This window comes from Bufo gargarizans, chromosome 1 (assembly GCF_014858855.1).
Source record: "Bufo gargarizans isolate SCDJY-AF-19 chromosome 1, ASM1485885v1, whole genome shotgun sequence".
Lineage (NCBI taxonomy): Eukaryota > Metazoa > Chordata > Amphibia > Anura > Bufonidae > Bufo > Bufo gargarizans.
The window spans coordinates 572097864-572117659 of NC_058080.1; the positions used below are offsets into that span (position 1 = coordinate 572097864).

A 19796-nucleotide genomic window follows, 5' to 3' on the forward strand; every position below is an offset into this window, starting at 1 on the left:
TTTTTATAAATAAAGAAAAAAAAAATAATCCAAATATACCGCTATCATTAAGTACAATGTGTCACCAGAAAACAGACTGAGAATCGGTGAGATAAGTATAACCATTCCAAAGTTATTACCGCATAAAGTGACACATGTCAGATTTGCAAAAATAGGCCTGGGTTAGAAGGGGTTAAGCAATGCAAACCAATGCCATTACCGCTGGTGGCACAAACATATTGCACTTACTAATAACATATATAAACTTTAAATCTAACTATCCTATTGAACACGATTTGGGATTTCCAGGACCCTATAAGAGTCACGTAAGCCTTTGGTCAGTGAATGAGTTAACTTTGCTGCCAGCTTGGACATGCGCAGTAGCGCCCTCTGGTGTCATATAACCGAATCGCGTGCTGGCTGGGCGCAGAGTTGCTCGGCACTGGCAGGGTTCTTTCCAGCCCAGAAGGCCGGGACTAGCCTGAGCTCCAGGGGCTATGGAGTGAGGAGGGAGCGCTGTCTGCCGCAGGAGAGGCCACTACTCGGGAGGCGGCTGTGTGGAGGGCAGGAAGGAGGCTGGGAGGAGAGGGGAAGTCATGGAGGGGACCTCAGCCCTGGAGAAGAATGTGGCCGAGCTGACAGTCATGGATGTTTATGACATCGCATCAGCAGTGGGACAGGAGTTTGAGAGAGTCATTGACCAGTATGGCTGTGAGGCCATCGGCCGGCTGATGCCTAAAGTTGTGCGGGTGCTGGAGATCCTGGAGGTCCTGGTCAGTAGGAATAATATTAACCCAGAGATGGAGGAGCTGAGGCTGGAGCTGGACAGACTGAGGCTGGAGCGGATGGACAGGATAGAGAAGGAGAAGAAGCACCAGAAGGTGAGGAAGAAGGAGTCCACCAGCAGGCAGGGGTCTCCAGTGCCATCATGGCCTCACATCTACTTGTAGGAACCCTGCACCAGCAGTGGTCACAGGAAGTTTCTGCTGGGACCACTGGTGGTGGCTTGTGCTCAGCACTTCTCCTGTGCCTGGACCGCTCAGGGACTAATCCTGTCCCTGTCACACCATTGTCCCCTAGGAAGAGGCTGTATGACCTGGGAGAAGGTGCCACATGTCTGGCTGCAGATAGCAGTGCCCGCTGGGCAATACTGAGCAGTGCCAGGCTGTATCCCTTCCCTCTATGGGAAGTCTTAGGATGTCAGGTGCCCCCAGTAGATTGAGGCATTGGGGGCTTGTGTACAGAACTTCTTCACTTTATCTCTACAGTAGGTGAATGCATCAATTCATCTGCCCAGTGATTTCACCTAGAACACGACCAGTAAATGGGTTATGCCAAAAATATGCCCCGTTCATGGTGTCCATGGTCACAAATTATGAATATTTTTCCTTTTTTTTTTTTTTTTTTAAAGGGTATGTCCACCTCAGACCTTTCACTGTCTGTTTGGTGAATGCGGCGAGAAAGCGAATTCAGGCGGGTCCCGGTTTCCAGACAGATGCCTAAAGATCTATAGGGCTGTTCTACGTGCTTTATTCAGCGCAGTAGACGGCACTACGTATACCGTCCAGTAAACATGTACCGTGCAGTATACAATTCTTTCAAGCCATTCCATCCGTGAGATCTGCGGATAGCACACTGACCCTTTCTATGGGGCCTTGCACACATCCATGTTTTTTGTGGATCCGTGTTGGTAGGGATGAGCGAACTCCATTCCATAACGGACTTCTTGGATACGCCGAACTTAAAAACACAAGTTCTCTCATCCCTACGTGTGGGCAATGTGTAAATTCTACATGTCTTCTGTCTGTACTGCGGACAAGAATAACCATTTCTGTTGAAGGGAGTGAGTTAAATCTGGAAAGCACATGGAAGGGATCCGTATTTTGCAGATCTGTTATACCGACAGACACGGCGGTGTGCATGAGGCTTCAACATGGGACCCTAGGGGTGATGTATGCCAGTGTGAACACACTTTTATGTTTTTCTATGGATTAGGGCTTATGTACCCAGCCTTTGTCATTTTTGGTGTCCGCAAAACACGGATACCAGCCGTGTGCGTCCCACATTTTGCGGAACAGAACGTCCGGCCCATAATAGAACAGTCCTATCCTTGTCCGTAACCTGAACAATAATAAGACATGTTCTGTATTCTTACGGGTGTCGCAGAACAGACATACGGATGCGCACAGCACACCATTGAAGTGAATGGGTCCGCATCCAAGCCGCAAAAAATGTGGATCAGATGTGGACAAAAAACATGATCGTGTGCATGATATTTATCATTTTAGGTGCGCCTGTCTTTTGGCGGTTGTTTGTCACATGTGTTTCTGCTCAATATTCTGTGGCATTCACCCACTTGTGGCTCATGTACACGAAGGTATTTTCTTTCCGTGTCCCTTATAGTCTCAGGCTCAGTTATGTGCGAATCCGTCATAGGAACAGGAGAACGTAAAGGGTGAACGCTGATGTGAACTCAGCCTTACTTCATAATTTGCCACTTTTCCAAGTTGTCTGTGTTTTAGATAGAATTTTGCGTTTAGAACTGTTCGAAGGCACATTTACTATTTGCTACTTTTTCCAAAAGTCATAGAAAAGTCTCCACGTCTGACAACCTCTTGGTGTACTTTTACTGACATAGGCATACACCTAAGGCCTCATGCACACGACTGTGGCGTTTTTTGCGGTCCGCAAACCACGGATCCCTAAAAAACGGAAGCCGCCCGTGTTGCCTTCCGCAATTTGCGGAACGGGCGCCGGCAATGTAAATGCCTATTCTTGTCCGCAAAGCGGGGCCGCAGAATGCTGCCACGGATGCGGACAGCACACGGAGTGCTGTCCGCATCTTTTGCGGCCCCATTGAAGTGAATGGGTCAAAAAAACTGCGGCTCGGATGCGGACCCAAACAACGGGCGTGTGCATGAGGCCTAACTGTGACATTTCCTAAATTTGGCGCTACCTTACAAGAGCACCGTAAATGATAAATTCATTATGTGTGTGTGTGTGTATATATATATATATATATATATATATCTATATCTATATTTATATTTATATTTATATCTATATCTTTTGTCTGGTTGCAGCTCACAGCTATTTAGATGGATTGTCCATAATTAGAAAAACATGGCTTCCTTCCGAAAACTGTCAATAGGTTGTGTCTGGTATTGCAGCTCGGCTCCACTGAACTGAACTGAACGTGGCAGGGTTGCAATACCACAGGCAACCTGTGGACAGGAGTGGAACGATCCAGGAGGAAACGTGTGTTTGGGACCAGGTAAGATTTGTCAGTGTCGTGGGTCCAGGCATTGCGGGGGATGTTGTTCGGTGTTGCATAACACCTTTTTTGCGTTGAGTACAGTACAGTAGCCTCGCGGTCAGGCAGGAACTCGCAGCATTGTAAGTCACTATGATGCTGTAAGCTCAGATCAGAAGAGCAGCGTTCAGACCAGGAAATGTGGCCATCACACGGAGCGTCTTAGGCCGGTTTGACACGGGCGTTGCGGAAAAAGATGCGGGTGCGTTGCGGGAACATGCACGATTTTTCCGCGCGAGTGCAAAACATTGTAATGCGTTTTGCACGCGCGTGAGAAAAATCGGCATGTTTGGTACCCAAACCCGAACTTCTTCACAGAAGTTCGGGTTTGGGATCGGTGTTGTGTAGAATTTGGTTGTAAGGGAAAATAATAGCATTCTTATTGCAGAATGCATAGTACAATAGCGCTGGAGGGGTTAAAAAAAATAAAAAATAATTTTAACTCACCTTAATCCACTTGTTCGCGGAGCCTGGCATCTCTTCTGTCTTCTTCTTTGAGGAATAGGACCTTTGATGACGTAACTGCACTCATCACATGGTCCATCACATATTTTACCATGGTGATGGATCATGTGACGGACCATGTGATGAGCGCAGTGACGTCACTACAGGTCACTACAGGGCTGCGCGATCAAGTGGATTAAGGTGAGTTAAAAAAAAATATTTTTAACCCCTCCAGCGCTATTTAACTAAGCATTCTGTATTCAGAATGCTATTATTTTCCCTTATAACCATGTTATAAGGGAAAATAATAATGATCGGGTCTCCATCCCGATTGTCTCCTAGCAACCGTGCGTGAAAATCGCACTGCATCCGCACTTGCTTGCGATTTTTCACGCAGCCCCATTCACTTCTATGGGGCCTGCGTTGCGTGGAAAATGCACAATATAGAGCATGCTGCAATTTTCACGCAACGCACAAGTGATGCGTGAAAATCACCGCTTATGTGCACAGCCCCATAGAAGTGAATGGGTCCAGATTCAGTGCGGGTGCAATGCGTTCACCTCACGCATTGCACCTGGAAATCTCGCCCGTGTGAAAGGGGCCTTACCTGGACTGAACAAGCTTGTGTGAAATTAGCCTTAGGCCTCATGCACACGACCATATTTTTGGTCGGATCCGATGCAGTATGTCCTGGACAGGTGCAGGCCCCGGGAACTTTGTGGCTGATCAGTGTGTAATTCCCTAATATAATATTATGGACGGGACTTTCCAACACGATTGTTCTGCAGGTTATCATCACACTGTTTGGCGACTAATGATAGTTTCTAAAGAATATGAGCATGGTTTACTTTTTTTTTTTAAAGCTTTGAATTTTGACAAAGATTATACGGAAGAATGAAACGCGCTGCGGAGTTTGTCGCAGTATATTCTACGACTGAAAATCTGTAACATTGACCTGAATGGGACTTGCAGAAATCCATGTGGTTGGCTCCTTAAAAGAACGGAACGGTTTTTCAGTCGCGGAAATTTCTGCAACAAAATCCACAAAAAATAATTTCTGCCAGGAAATTGGCTATTGTTTAAATCCAGTTTTTACAATAACTGTATTTATTTATTTATTATTTTTGGTAAATATATATATATATATATATATATATATATATATACGGTATATACACCGTATATCATTTTTTTATATTTTTTTGCATGTCACTATCTCGCACACTAATCGCTAGGCCTAAAACATGTCAAGACTTCCTGTTCTTTCATACCTGCCACATAGGCCATCGACACAGTGGACAGGAGCGGACCCTATAGACTCATATGGGAGAGTTTTCTAGGCGTCCTGTACAGAAGTCAGGAGGGAGCGGATAAGCTGTGATATCGCCTACTGTGAATGGTGGATATGGTGAACTGTACATAGGTGATATCTATTATTGTAATCCTGCTTGTAATAATGTGAGGGCTACTGAAAGGTTACCTGAACAGAACAGGAAGTCTCAACATAGATAATTATTTGGGCTCATGCACAAGTGCATATGTATTTTGCGATCCGCAAAATATACGGATGACGTCCGTGTGCATTTCGTATTTTGCGGAACGGAACAGCTGGCCCCTGATAGAACAGTGCTATCCTTGTCCGTAATGCTGACAATAATAGGACATGTTCTATATTTTTTTTTGGAATGAAAATACGGACATACGGAAATGGAATGCACACGGAGTAACTTCCGCAAAAAAAACGGCACGGACACGGAAAGAATATACGTTCGTGTGCATGAGCCCTTAGGCTTAGGTCTCAACTTATTTTTTGTTTGTGTACGTTCCTTTATTTTTGTGGCCCATGTGTTGAACCATTCACTTCAACGGGGCCGCAAAAAAACTGAAATGACTGTGTGCATTCCATGGCCGTTCCGCCAAAAATAATATGCTATTCTTATTCGCATTACGGACAAGGATATGACAGTTCTATAAGGGGCCGGCAGTTCTGTCATCAATGACATTACTATGTACTGTAGATGTAATAATAGGCTTAGCACACTTGATGTGGCATTCTTATAGCGATCTGTGGCTCCCTTGCAGATAAAATCAGCTTTTTTTTTATGGTCTGAGGAAGGGACAGGGAGGTTAATGGAGAAGAGCTTCTGTGCATTGAGAGCAACACTGACATCCTCATTGCACTAAAGGCATCTTTCCATATTTGAAAAAAGACAATTTTATCTGCAAAAAAGCCATGGATCGCTGGTGTAATTCCGCGCCTTATGTGGAGTGTTTTTCTCTATAGACTTCAATGTTTTTTGTTTTTTTTAATTAACAAAATCCGCCCCAAAAAACAACAACTATAAATCGTGACAATTTATATATGCACCGTGTGCAGATAGTCTTAATATGTCAGTAATAAGGTTTTGATCTCTTAGGAGCTTGAACTGGTGGAGGATGTTTGGAGGGGAGAAGCACAGGACCTTCTGGGTCAAATCGCTCAACTACAGGAGGAGAACAAAAATCTACTTTCCAATATGTCTCTAAAAGATGTCAATTTGACAGAGGAAGACTTCCAGAAGCATGAAGGTATGGCTTTAACAGTTAGGGCTCTTTCACACAAGCATGTCCTTTGTGCGTTTTGGACTTAAAGCTGTCAACTGTAAGTCCAGAACGCACAATTCCTCTCTCACATGGAGCGAGTCCCGCAAGGGACACTCTCGTGTGAAAGAGCCCTTAAAGAGGACCTGTCCCACTCCTGATTTAGTAAATGCCATGTAATAACAATTCTGGGGCATTAGTTCTTAAAAATAAACTTGAAAATCTCATTGGGCAATATTTACTAATGCTGTCTAAGGCCTCTTGCAAAAACGGAACAGATACGGAAGACATACGGATGCATTCCGTTTTTTTTGCTGAACCATTGACTTGAATGGAGCCACGAAACATGATTTGCGGGCAATAATAGATGTTCTATCTTTGAACGGAAATATGGAAACGGAATGCATACGGAGTACCTTCCGTAGTTTTTGCGGACCCATTGAAGTGAATGGTTCCGCATATGGACTGCAAACAGTTTTAAGTCATGTGAATGTAGCCTAAAACTTACGCGACATTCTGGTGAAAGTTATAGTAAATCTGGTGGGCCGTGCACAGCCCCGCCCCTCCCATTTGCGAAAGTGCTGAAAGCTTAAAAAGCCATTTGTCGCGCGACATTTTGTTGCACCAATGTCGCGTGACAATTTTTATAATGGCAGTCTATGGTGTTGCACTGCAACATGCGACATGCTGCGACTGCGACGCGACAGTGGCAGAAAATCCATTCAAGATGGATTTTTCTGCGACTGTCGCGTCGCAGTCGCAACATGTCGCATGTTGCAGTGCGACACCATAGACTGCCATTATAAAAAATGTCGCGCGACATTGGTGCAACAAAATGTCGCGCGACAACTGTTGCGCCCTATCTGTCGCGCGACAAATGTCGTCGTGTAGACCTAGCCTAACTGCTGCATAGTGGGGGATGCATGGCGTTAGCCACTCTGATAGTGGACCTTTCTTATCTAGAAAAATAGCAGATAGGCAGGTTCCCTGGGAGAGACCAGTGCTTAGCATGGAATAATGCCTCTATAGGTCCCAAAGTGCCCTGAAAATTACGTATGCGGTGCAACCGTTGTTTTTATCCTCACACCCTTAATACCAGTAATTATAATAAAATAATTTAAAAAAAAAATCCAAATACAGTGAGTGTAAAGATTCTAGAAAATAACAAAGGATAGAATTTAAAGTCATAAAATGTTATAGCTGCTTAATTAGAGCAAGAAAATAATGGCAAAAAAGGCATGGTGATGAAAGAAGTACCAAGATTAAATTTGGAACATCTGCTCCATTCATCTCTATGGGACTGATCGTGATAGCAGAGCATTGAGGTACATGAAGCAGCATTCATACAGTGGGACACAGGACTTTTGGATCTTGTGAATGTTAGGGATCCCAGCATCAACCCTCACCATTCAGGCACATCACCTGTCCTGTGATAGGGTTAAAATCTTGGAAAAAAAACATTAAAGGGGTTCACCGAGAATAATGAGTTTATAGCAAGAACCTTGGGGGAAAAAAAAAACCTTTAAAGGGGTTCTCTGAGAATAATCATATAAAAATTTAAATTTTATTGGTTCAAGTAAACAGATATATATATATATATATATATATATATATATATATATATATATATATATATATATATATATATGACACGGTGGCGGTCAAGTACAGACAGATAAAAGACACACTGTCAGCATATGTATATTATAGACTACATAGACTGGGATAAAAGTAATAGTAATAGCTATATCTGGGACCCAATATGTCTCATGTGACTAAATAAAGTGCATAGTGCAAAACATACTATTGCCAATGGCATATGCTGACAGTGTGTCTTTTATCTGTCTGTACTTGACCGCCACTGTGTCTTACTATTTTATATACTGTATATGTCTGTGTACTTGAACCAATAAAATTTACATTTTTATATTGGGGTAGCACTACGTTGTGTCTTTGTATAGGTGTTATAGTTGTTGTTGTTTTATACACTGAGTGCATTAAATTTGTGGGAGCACTTTACTTTATTCTGAGAATAACCCGTTTATAAGCCCTCGGCCTTACCTGCTCCCGCCACTCCCATCCTCTGTACTGCCTCCGCTGTGTCCATGTTCTGGTTCCCGCAATGTTACATGGGCATGGAGCAGAGGCAGCACAGAGGACTGGAGTGGCAGGAGCAGGTAATTAGGAATATTCCTTTAAAAGGACAGGACATTTAAGTCTGAATTTTACAAATGTGTTGCTGTTTTCTCACATATTAAAATCTTACCTAAAAGGGATTGGACGCTTAAGGCCCAAAATCTGTGCTGAATTAAAGGGGTTGTGTGGTTTCAAGAGGAAACCAGACAACTCAAGGGATAAAGAGTAGATAACTACTTACCTGCCAGATCCTGTGCCACTGTTCTGGCTTTCCTGGCTGCAGCAGTGACTGCTGCAGCCAATCACTGTCCTCAGAGTTGCACTGAAGAGGCCAGTGATTGTCTGCAGCAGTCAGATTTTGCCAACATGACATCTCTGCTGTGGCCAGAAAAGCGGAGCTGGGGCCATAGCTTGGTAAGTAAGATCTGCACGGTAAGTAATCATCTATTCTTTATTACAAGTCAATCCCCTGAGTTGTCCAGTTTTCTTTTGCCACCATACAACCTCTTTGGGGGGGGGGGGGGGGGGTTAAAATGGACTATCTTGGCTGGTGTATAACGCTGCTGAATCCTTATTCTGAAGTCTAAATCTAGCACAGCTTCTTCATACATTCCAGACAGAAATACCGCTCGTGTCCATGTAGTCACTTAGAATAGAACAGTGTGCTGGGAAAAGAGGCCTTTCCTGCTGATGGTAAATACAGATGAGTCCTGGACGTGTGGAAAGTAACAACTGAATTGATCAGACTCCAGAAATGCATTTTATCACATAATTTACATGTACTTCCATGTGTTGACTGTCCAGGGAAAAACAAGACTAATGGTGACATAAAGCATGCTATCAATGGGAACCCCTACCACCAACACATCCATACTAAAACCCATCAAAGTGTGTAGCATTGTGCCTGTCCACCTAATGATGCTGCTGGTCACACATGCTCAGTCACTATTACAGTGCCACTATTACAGAACATAGCAATGTGTCCATAAATCTGTTTCAGGAAATATTTCGGATTTATAGCGATGCGTTTGGACCTTGAATGTCTATTGTGACAACATGTTGTGTGCTAAAGTGACACAAAAGACTCTTCTGCAGCCCTGATGTTCCTTCTGATATCAGTCCTTGAAGTGTTCTGGTGCTTAGTGAGCGGTACATGCTCTATCAGGGGTGCTCAAGTGCTTATTGTAAAAGACCACATACCTGGGTCTGCTGTAGGGTGAAGGTCCGAGCCCCCCCACTAAGAAAGAATATCCTTAGTGCCATCTAATAATAATGGTGCCCCTTGAACAGTATATCTGCAAAAAAAAGGGGGGTTAGTCAGCACATCCCAATGCGCCGGTGCACGCTGCCATTGCTGAAAACATAAAGAAAAAAAGACAATGCAACAGCACCCTGCAAACCAGATAAAGTACAATAATGCCATAGTCACAAAAAATATTATAGTGCTAATGCTACGCTTATTTATAAAGTGAGATGCTTGGCAAATGCATTTTGTACAAAACCATCTGAGCCCGTCTGCTGAACGTCAAGGCGATCTCTAAGACTGGTCCTAACAGTAAATACTACCTGTTATGTGCCATAAAGTTCAGGATGTGTTAGATCCGCATGCATGCTGGGTCCACTCTTCCTTTTGCCATTTTTGGTGCCATAATAGCCTCCATTATTTACAAGGCATGCAGGTACCAACATGCATGCCGAGCCCACTCTATACCTTTCCTTGTGCCAGACAGCTTCCAATGAAGGCCTAGTTCACACGAACGTATATTTTTTTTTTGCGAGTGTACGGGCCGTTTTTTTGTGTTCCGTATACGGAACCATTCATTTCAATGATTCCGCAAAAAAAACGGATTGTGTTCCGTATGCATTCCATTTCCGTTTTTCCGTTCCGTTGAAATATAGAACATGTCCTATATTTGGCCGCAAATCACGTTCCGTGGCTCCATTCAAGTCAATGGGTCCGCAAAAAAAACGGAACACATACGGAAATGCATCCGTAAATGTCTTCCGTATCTGTTCCGTTTTTTTCTGAACCATCTATTGAAAATGTTATGCCCAGCCCAATTTTTTCTATGTAATTACTGTATATGCCATACGGAAAAACGGAACAGAAACAGAAACACAACGGAAATTAAAAAGCGGAACAACGGATCAGTGAAAAACGGACTGAAAAAAAACTATAAAAGCCATACGTTCGTGTGAACTAGGCCGTATACTGAGACTAATTCAAATCAGCCTATGGGGCAGACCGGCTAATCAGGAGTGCACAACTCGCTGGAGTTCCACACATCCAGCGCTGTAAATCTGCAATGAAAAGGGGGGTTAGTCAGCACATCCCAATGGGTAGGTGCACATTTGGACTGTAGTCCCTGCTTTATAGTATTCTCTGCCTGTATACGTGCTATAGAATGTATACATTCTATCTTTCCCAACCATTATTTGATGCTGGTCACCAGTAATAGGAAACTGTCCATCCTTTAGATGGAAGAGGTTGTCCCACAAAAATGTACAATTTTCCATTTTGTTTTTATGGGTGAGATTATAGCAGAACTGATTGTTGGTTGCATACATACTTAGGCCCCTTGCACACGGGCGTCACAGATTTTGTCCGGATGCGTTGCGGCAAACCCGCGCGAGTAGGCACGCAATTTCAGTCAGTTTTGTCTGAGATTGCGTTTTTTCTGCGCGAGTGCAATGCGTTTTGCACGCGCGTGATAAAAAACTGAACCCATTTCGGGTTTGGGTTAGGTGTTCTGTTGATTTTTATTATTTTCCCTTCTAAGATGGTTAAAAGGGAAAATAATAGCATTCTTAATACAGAATGCCTACTAAAATGTCCATTGAGGGGTGTGGGGACTCGCTCTGGTAGACAGGATTAGTGGATGCAGTATAGAGGCAACAACAATTTTTTTAGATCAAACAGTTCAGTGTTTTTATTCACACTTTAGGCAAATGACAAAATAAGCAGTCATAATCAAACAAAGTCACCTTGCAGTGTTGGTGGTAATTCACACCATGCGGCAATTGTGCTTCAGAGTCCTTGCTCATTTCACACCAAACAGGTAGCAAGCCTTCATCCAGACACAAGGCTCCCAGATCCCAACACAGAGACCTGGCTTCTGAGCCCAGCTGCCTATTTAAGGACAGCCGAGTGCTGCCAAAACCCGGACCGGCACTTAAAATCTGGTCCGGTATTTGACCTGACCTGGCTGTAAATCAGCCTAGCAGCACATGCTGGGAGGAAAATATCTGTTTTCCCAGACCAAACCTCACGGTGTAACACCCCCTTCGTTCAACCCTGACAGACAGAGTACCCGGGACAGGGCATCCTTGTTGCCCTGTAACCGGCCTGCCCTGTGTTCCACCGAAAACAAAGTTTTGTAGGGAGAGAAACCATCGGGTGACCCGGGCATTTCTGTCCTTTGCCTAGCCCATCCACTTGAGGGGAGTGGTCAGTCACCAGGCGGAATTTTCTCCCTAATAAATAGCGGAGAGATTCTAGTGCCCACTTGATAGCCAGGCACTCTCTCTCCACTATATTATACCGGGTCTCGGCTGGGGTGAGCTTACGGCTGAGGAAGACAGCGGGCTGCTCCTCCCCGTTGACTTCCTGAGACAGTACAGCACCGAGGCCTACTTCGGAGGCCTCGGTCTGCACTATAAACTCCCTTTTAAAGTCGGGCATCGCCAAAACTGGGGTCCCGCACAGGGCCAACTTCATAGCTGAGAAAGCCTCTTCCGCCCGATCATCCCAGCGAACCATCATTGACTTGTGTCCCTTCAAGAGTCCTGGGAAGGGCGCGGCTAGAGTAGCAAAGTGGGGAACAAACCTCATGTAATAGCCCACTATTCCCAGGAATGACTTTATTTGTCTAGTGGTGACAGGGGCCAATTCCGTATCGCCTCTATTTTGTTCACTTGGGGTTTGATGACTCTGCGTCCAATGACATACCCAAGGTACTTAGTCTCTTCTAACCCTATTGCAAATTGGGTTAGCGGTTAGACCAGTTTTCCGAAGTCCACTACAGCCTGCACTTTGGATAGGTAACTTTCTCAGTCAGTACTGTGGATTACAATATCGTCCAGGTAAGCCGAAGCGTACCGATGATGTGGACGAAGCACAATGTCAATTAGTCGCTGAAAAGTTGCGGGGGCGCCATGCAGACCAAACATAAGACCTTATATTGATACAGCCCCTCAGGCGTGAAGAAGGCAGTTTTCTCTTTGGCAGCCTCCATTAAGGGCACCTGCCAGTAACCTTTTGTGAGGTCCAAAACAGAGAAATACCGGGCTTGTCCTAACCTCTCCATGAGCTCATCCACCGGGGCATGGAATACACATCGAATTTGGAAACCTCGCTAAGTTTTCGAAAGTCGTTACATAACTGCAACGTCCCGTCCGGCTTGGGTATCAATACTATAGGACTGTCCCACTCACTTTTTGACTCCTCAATGATGTCTAGCTGCAACATTAGCTGCACCTCCTCCAAAATGGCTTGTTGCCGAGCATCGGGTACCCGGTATGGTTTTAATCAGACTTTTGCCTGAAGCTCAGTGGCAGTGGCAATGTCATGCTGGATTATGGAAGTGCGTCCAGGGAGGTCCGAAAAAACATCCGTATTCCGACTAACGAACTCCCTGCTGTCCTCCTGAGTCTGTTTAGAGGAGAGGCTGTCAGCAATTTTTACTGTGGCAGCCACTTCTCTTGCATCAGACAGAGGGGCAGGTACCTCTTCTCCTTGAAAACCCGGCCATGGGCTGTCTTCTGTACAGGTTTTCCTATCTTTCCACGGTTTGAGTAAATTCACATGGTAAACCTGCTCCGGCTTTCGCCGCCCTGGCTGGTGTACCTCGTAGTTTACATCTCTGATTTTCTCGAGTACCTTGTAGGGCCCCTGCCACCTAGCCAGGAACTTACTGTCCACGGTCGGCACCAGAACCAAAACCCGATCACCCGGGTTAAAGATCAAGACCCAAGCCTGCCAATTATAGACCTGACTCTGGGCTCGCTGAGCTGCCTCCATAAGCTCCCTAACAAGAGGCAACACTGTCTCTATCAGATCTTGCTTCTGGGTAACGTATTCAATTACACTTTTATGTGGAGCGGGTTGTTGTAGCCATGCCTCTTTGGCCACGTCCAAGAGACCCCGAGGGTGTCTGCCATATAGCAGTTCGAAGGGCGAGAACCCAGTAGAGGCTTGGGGTACCTCTCGCACTGCGAAAATGAGATAGGGCAGAAGGAGGTCCTAGTCCTTTCCATCTTTAGACCTACCTTTCTCAACATATTTTTTTAATGTTTAGTTAAACCGTTCTACCTAGACCGTCCATTTGCGGATGGTAAATGGATGTCCGTAGTTTTATGTGCAGCAACTTAGAGTTCCCTCATCACCTTGGACATAAAAGGGGTCCCTTGGTCAGTCAGAACCTCTTTAGGTAGTTCTACTTGGGAAAACATCTTGAATAACTCCTTAGCTATGAGTTTGGCCGAGGTATGTCACAGTGGCACCGCCTCCTGCTACCAAGTGGCGTACTCTAGAATGACTAAGATGTGTTGATGCCCTCTGGTGGACTTCGGTACTGGGCCTATGAGGTCCATAGCTATTCGGTCAAATGGTATTTTGATAATCGGGAGAGGTACTAGGGGACTATGGAAATGTGGCTGGGGGCTAGTTATCTGGCAGGTTGGGCAAGACTTACAAAACTCTTCCACTTCTTTGAATATGGTGGTAAAACCGCTGTAGAAAACGATCTTGCGTTTTCTGAAGCCCATGTAGCTCCGAGAACGTGTTGTGGGCTAGATCTAACACAAGTTTGCAATAAGCCTTGGGGACCACCAACTGTTCAATAGGCTCACCCCGTAGTTGGTTTACCCGATACAACATATCCTGATGAACCACAAAACGGGGAAACACTGACTCTGCTCCAGGTTGTTGTGGTTCACCTTCTACTATTAACACATTTTCCCAGGCGCAGGAGAGGGTTGGACCCGACATTGGGCAGTACCAAAATTATCCCTGGAGACATTGAGGTCTGCCAATTCAGAACCCGGCGGCAAGTCCTCCATGTCTCCCACCATCACACTTAGCGGGGTTGTCTCCCCCTGTTCCACCGAAGTGGCGGTCATTCCTACTGCTGACCCTTCAGTCTCAGGTTCCTAGGGTTCTTGTTTCCCTCCTGAGCCAGGCCACTCTGCTAGGGTTACCCCTGTCTCATAGCAGGCCACAGTGTCGGGAAGTCTCTCCCTATTATAAGTTCATAATGTAGCATTGTGGCGACAGCCACCTCGTGGGTTCATCTACCCGCCACCGTGGTTAGAGACACCAGCACGGTGGGGTAGTATTTTAAGTCTCCGTGGATGCACATCACCCAGAATTTCCGACCAGTATACTCAGTGGACTGCACCAGTGTAGCCTTTACTAGTGTCATCAGACTCTGAGTCCAGCAGAGCCTCCGCCGGAGTGTCTCCCACTTCCACCTGGCACAAGTGATCTAGAGACTCTGGGGTACCTGTTGTACACAGCCTCCTGGCATATAGCGACTGACACGGTAGCCATAGTTAGTGTCCATTGGCTCAACCCAATGGGGATAGTCAGCCCTTACATGGCCAGGCTCCTGACACCACCAGCAGCGTATCGGAGCCAGGTTCGCCGTGGGTACATCCCGGGCGGGTTTTATCGGCTCAAATCTCCGGGCCTGGGGTGGAGATTTCTGGGGTTTGCTGACCCCCCCCCCCCCCCTTCCCTTCCCCTCCCATCCCTCCTTTAGATTCCTGGTAGCTTCATAGCATTCCACCAGGTCCACCATCTCAAGGGTATTGCCAGGAGACACCTGACCGATCTAATGCTGGAGAGGGTATGGCAAAGCCCTCCAGAACATATCGGCTAATAGTCTCTCCAGCATGGCCGGGGGACTCGGCACATCAGGCTGTAGCCACTTTTGCAAGAGGTGGAGTAAGTCATAATACTGGGTCCTCGCGGGCTCAGCCGGCTTGAACCCCCACTGATGTACCCACTGGGCCCGGACCAACACATTCATCCCCAGTCTTGCCAAAATCTCGCCCTTTACTTTTTGGTAGTCAGCCACTTGATCATCCGGCAAGTCGAAATACACCCGCCCAACCTGCGTCCCTCCAGCTGTTGCAAAACTACGACTCCCAACATGCCCTGATAGCTGTAGGCTGTCCAAGCATGCTGGGAGTCATGGTTCTGCAACAGCTGGAAGGCGGCAGGTTGGGCATCCCTGCTCTCGTTGTTACAAAGTATAAGATTTTTCTAGATCTTTTGAAGTTTATTACTGGATAATAAATATGTTTGTGGTTAGAAATTAAAGGTTTCCATGCTGTCCTCTCTTTACTATTCCTAGGCATGTCAGAGAGGGAGAGGCAGGTGATGAAAAAGCTTAAGGAAGTGGTGGACAAACAAAGAGATGAAATAAGAGCCAAAGACAGAGAACTTGTCCTGAAGAATGAAGATGTAGAAGCGGTGAGTAAAGCATAATTCCCAGCAGGTTTTCACTTGTGTTAGGCTCCATTCACACGTCCGTGATGTGTTGCGGACCCGCAAATTGCGGGTCCGCAACACACCAGCCCGGCACCCCCATAGAAATGCCTATTCTTGTCCGCAAGCTGTGGACAAGAATAGGACATGTTCTATCTTTTGCGGAGCTGCGGACCCGAAGATCAGGGCCGCGCTGCGCAAATGCGGAAGCGGACAGCATTCCGTCCCCATAGAAAATGAATGGGTCCGCACCCGTTCCGCAAAATTGCGGACCCATTTGCGGACGTGTGAATGGAGCCTTAACCACCTCCCGACCGCTGTACGCACCGATGCGTCCGGGAGGTGGTTGATTAGTTCCTCCTGGACGCATCGGCGCGTCTTCTCGCGAGACGCGAGATTACGTCACAGCCGGCCCGCGCATGCGCATCGCGGGCTGGCATTTCACTGCAGAGTATTTCGTCAGCAGCCTGCCGGCCACGATCATTGGCTGGCAGGCTGCTGATTTTCAAAAAAACCAATCAGCAGCCATTTAACCCCACATATTAGTAAATATGATGGGGTTATATGGCTGCTGTGCTCCTCTGCTCCTTCTTTTGGTCGGTTGGTTCCAGCAGAGGAGCAGAGGAGCACATCATTACTGTGAGTACCCACCACACCACACTTAGCCCCCAGATCACCCCAATTAACCCTTTGATCACCCCTTTTATCCCCCCTGTCAATCACTAGTGAAAGGAAAAAATTTATCAGTGCAAACTGTCACTTTTTTTTTTCACTGGTATTGACCGTTAGGTTTCAGTATAGTTTAGGCCCCTTGGTTAGGTAGTTTAGGGATCGGTTAGCGCCCAGCCCACCGCACCGCAGTCCGTTATTCGCTGATTAGCGTATCGCTAATCAGCATTTGTACTTTTATAGTATCTGGAAGTGATCAAAACTGATCACGGTCAGATCTATAATAGTACTAGTGTCACTTTAGTTCGCCCTCCACCCAAAACGCAGTGTTTGCCCGATCAGGCCTGATCGGTCGCCCACACGTGCGTACACCCACGCCCGCCCCACCGCAGTGACAAAATTTTTTTTTTGATCGCTGCACATTCACTTTACACGCACTGCGGCGATAAAAAAATCAGTTTTGATATTTTTTATCAACTGCAGCAGCCTCCGGTACTTCGCTAGCCTCCCCTTTGTAAGACAGGCTTGCTTTTTTTTTCTTGGGTAGTCTCAGGGAATACCCCGAAATTTAGTTGCCCACATGTCTAACAGGGGGTATTCTTCTGAAGAGGCCTACAGGCTTCTGACCCAGTCGGATGAGGAGTGGGAACCCTCATCTGATGAATCCAGCGGGTCAGAATACGAACCTGTAGAAAGCAGTGGCTCTCTGACCCAAAGTTCGGACGAGGAGGCTGAGGTCCCTGATAGCACCAGGCGTACCCGGCCTGTGTCGCTAGACCGCAGGTTGCGCAGGATCCGCTTCAAGAGCAGCAGAGTGGGGCTGGTGCTGTCGGATTACGTGGTGAGGCATACACCAGCAGCCCAGCCCTTCCTGGACCTAGTACCAGCACTGCCGTACAACCTGGTGAAGTAGCGAGCACCAGAAGGGCAGTTGAAGCTGGTACGGTGGCACGTGCAGTAGTGACCCCGTCGCAGCCACCGCAAAGACGTGCCCGTAGAGCCCCTAGAATCCCAGAGGTGCTGGCAAACCCTGATTGGCAGTCCCCAACTTCAGCCGCACCCGTAGTTTTCCCTTTCACCGCCCAGTCTGGAGTTCGGGTTGAGACAGCTCAGATCGATTCGGCCCTGGGATTTTTTGAGCTGTTCTTGACTGCGGAGCTTTTAGACTTAGTCGTGGCAGAGACAAACAGGTATGCCACACAATTTATCACCGCTAACCCGGAAAGCTTTTATGCCCAGCCTTTCCGGTGGAAACCAGTCCAAGTTTCCGAATTTAAAACTTTTCTGGGCCTCCTCCTCAACATGGGCCTGACAAAAAAGCATGAATTGCGGTCATATTGGTCCACGAACCCGATTCATCACATGCCCATGTTCTCTGCTGCTATGTCCAGGACACGATTTGAGGTCATCCTGCGTTTCCTGCACTTTAGCGACAACACCGCCTCCCGTCCCAGGGGCCACCCTGCTTTTGACCGGCTCCACAAAATTCGGCCCCTCATAGACCATTTCAACCAGAAATTTGCAGATTTGTATACCCCTGAGCAAAACATCTGCATAGACGAGTCCCTGATACATTTTACCGGGCGCCTTGGCTTCAAACAATACATCCCAAGCAAGCGCGCCCGGTATGGGGTCAAATTGTATAAGCTCTGTGAAAGGGCCACAGGCTATACCCACAAATTTCGGGTCTATGAGGGAAAAGATCAGACCCTGGAGCCGGTCGGTTGCCCTGACTACCTGGGGAGCAGTGGGAAGACAGTTTGGGACTTGGTGTCACCCTTATTCGGCAAGGGGTACCATCTTTATGTGGACAATTTCTACACAAGTGTGGCCCTCTTTAGGCATTTGTTTCTAGAACGGATTGGCGCCTGTGGTACCGCGCGAACTAGTCGCGCGGGCTTCCCCCAACGGCTCGTTAGCACCCGTCTTGCAAGGGGGCAGAGGGCCGCACTGTGTAACGAAGAACTGCTCGCGGTGAAATGGAGAGACAAGCGTGACGTTTACATGCTCTCCTCCATTCACGCAGACACGACAATACAAATTGAGCGAGCAACCCGTGTCATTGAAAAGCCCCTCTCAGTCCACGACTATAACCTCCACATGGGAGGGGTCGACTTCAATGACCAGATCATTGTTGGCTCCGTATTTAGTTTCCCGACGCACCAGACGCTGGTATAAGAAGGTGTCTGTATATTTAATTCAATTGGCTCTGTACAATAGTTTTGTTCTCTACAGTAAGGCTGGGAGAACTGGATCCTTCCTCAAATTTCAGGAAGAGATCATCGCGAACCTCCTGTATCCAGGAGGTTCCGTGGCCCCATCCACCAGTGTAGTTAGCCGTCTACACGAGCGACACTTCCCCAGTGTCGTTGCTGGTACCTCAAACCGACCGCCACCCCGAAAAAAATGTCGTGTCTGTAGCAGGAGTGGAATAAGGCGTGACACCCGCTATTTCTGTCCTGACTGTCCCGACCACCCTGCCCTATGCTTAGGGGAGTGTTTCCGAAAGTACCACACACAGGTACATCTAGCATATGGATCACATCTCACCAGGATAGGCACACAGGGCTATTAGGGCCCATTCACTCACAGCTGCTGCAAACGTCTCCTTTCACATGGGACAAAGTGCATAACGCACTTCGCCACATCTTTGGGCGATTTGCGCTTTGCACATTGACCCATGGGGAAGGAGAGGTTTGTTCTATAAAGGTAAAAAAAACAGGTAAGCAAACAGGTTAATGTTTAGTTCCAAAAGTTAAAGTTACATGTTCTGTTCCAAAGTTAATAAAATTATTGCGTTGTGGCCTGGTTTTTTTTTTTTTTTTTTTTGTCTTTTTACCTTCCAGGTGGACCAACCGATCTACTAGCTGCAGCACCGATGTGCATTCTGACAGAAGCATTGCGCTGCTGTCAGATTACACGCAAGTCGGTGTATGCGGCGCTGCAAGATGGGATTTTCTCCTCTGCAGTGACAGATACGTTTGCCGAGGCATATGAGCTGAGGAGGAGGCGGCGTTCCTATGCTTTGGCAAGCACTTTGTATATATATATATATATATATAAAAAAACAAAAAACCCGGCAATGATTTATTCATCCACATCGATTGATGCGAATGGAGAAATCTGGTTTGCCAGGGCATACGAGCTAAGTGGGTATGGATGTAGGGCGGAGCTCCTATGTCC

General features: G+C 46.5%; 1 protein-coding gene across 2 annotated transcripts in view; it reads left to right on the forward strand.

Moving 5' to 3' along the window:
• Positions 1 to 400: 400 nt before the first annotated feature.
• Positions 401 to 19796, forward strand: part of RILPL1 (Rab interacting lysosomal protein like 1) — a 64931-nt gene continuing 45535 nt past the window's right edge. For both annotated transcript variants that reach the window (XM_044275694.1, XM_044275695.1), the window contains exons 1-3: positions 401 to 860; positions 6154 to 6304; positions 15811 to 15929. In XM_044275694.1, coding sequence (XP_044131629.1) covers positions 576 to 860; positions 6154 to 6304; positions 15811 to 15929 — 555 coding nt within the window. In that variant the 5' untranslated portion in view covers positions 401 to 575. The remainder of the gene's footprint in view (positions 861 to 6153; positions 6305 to 15810; positions 15930 to 19796) is intronic.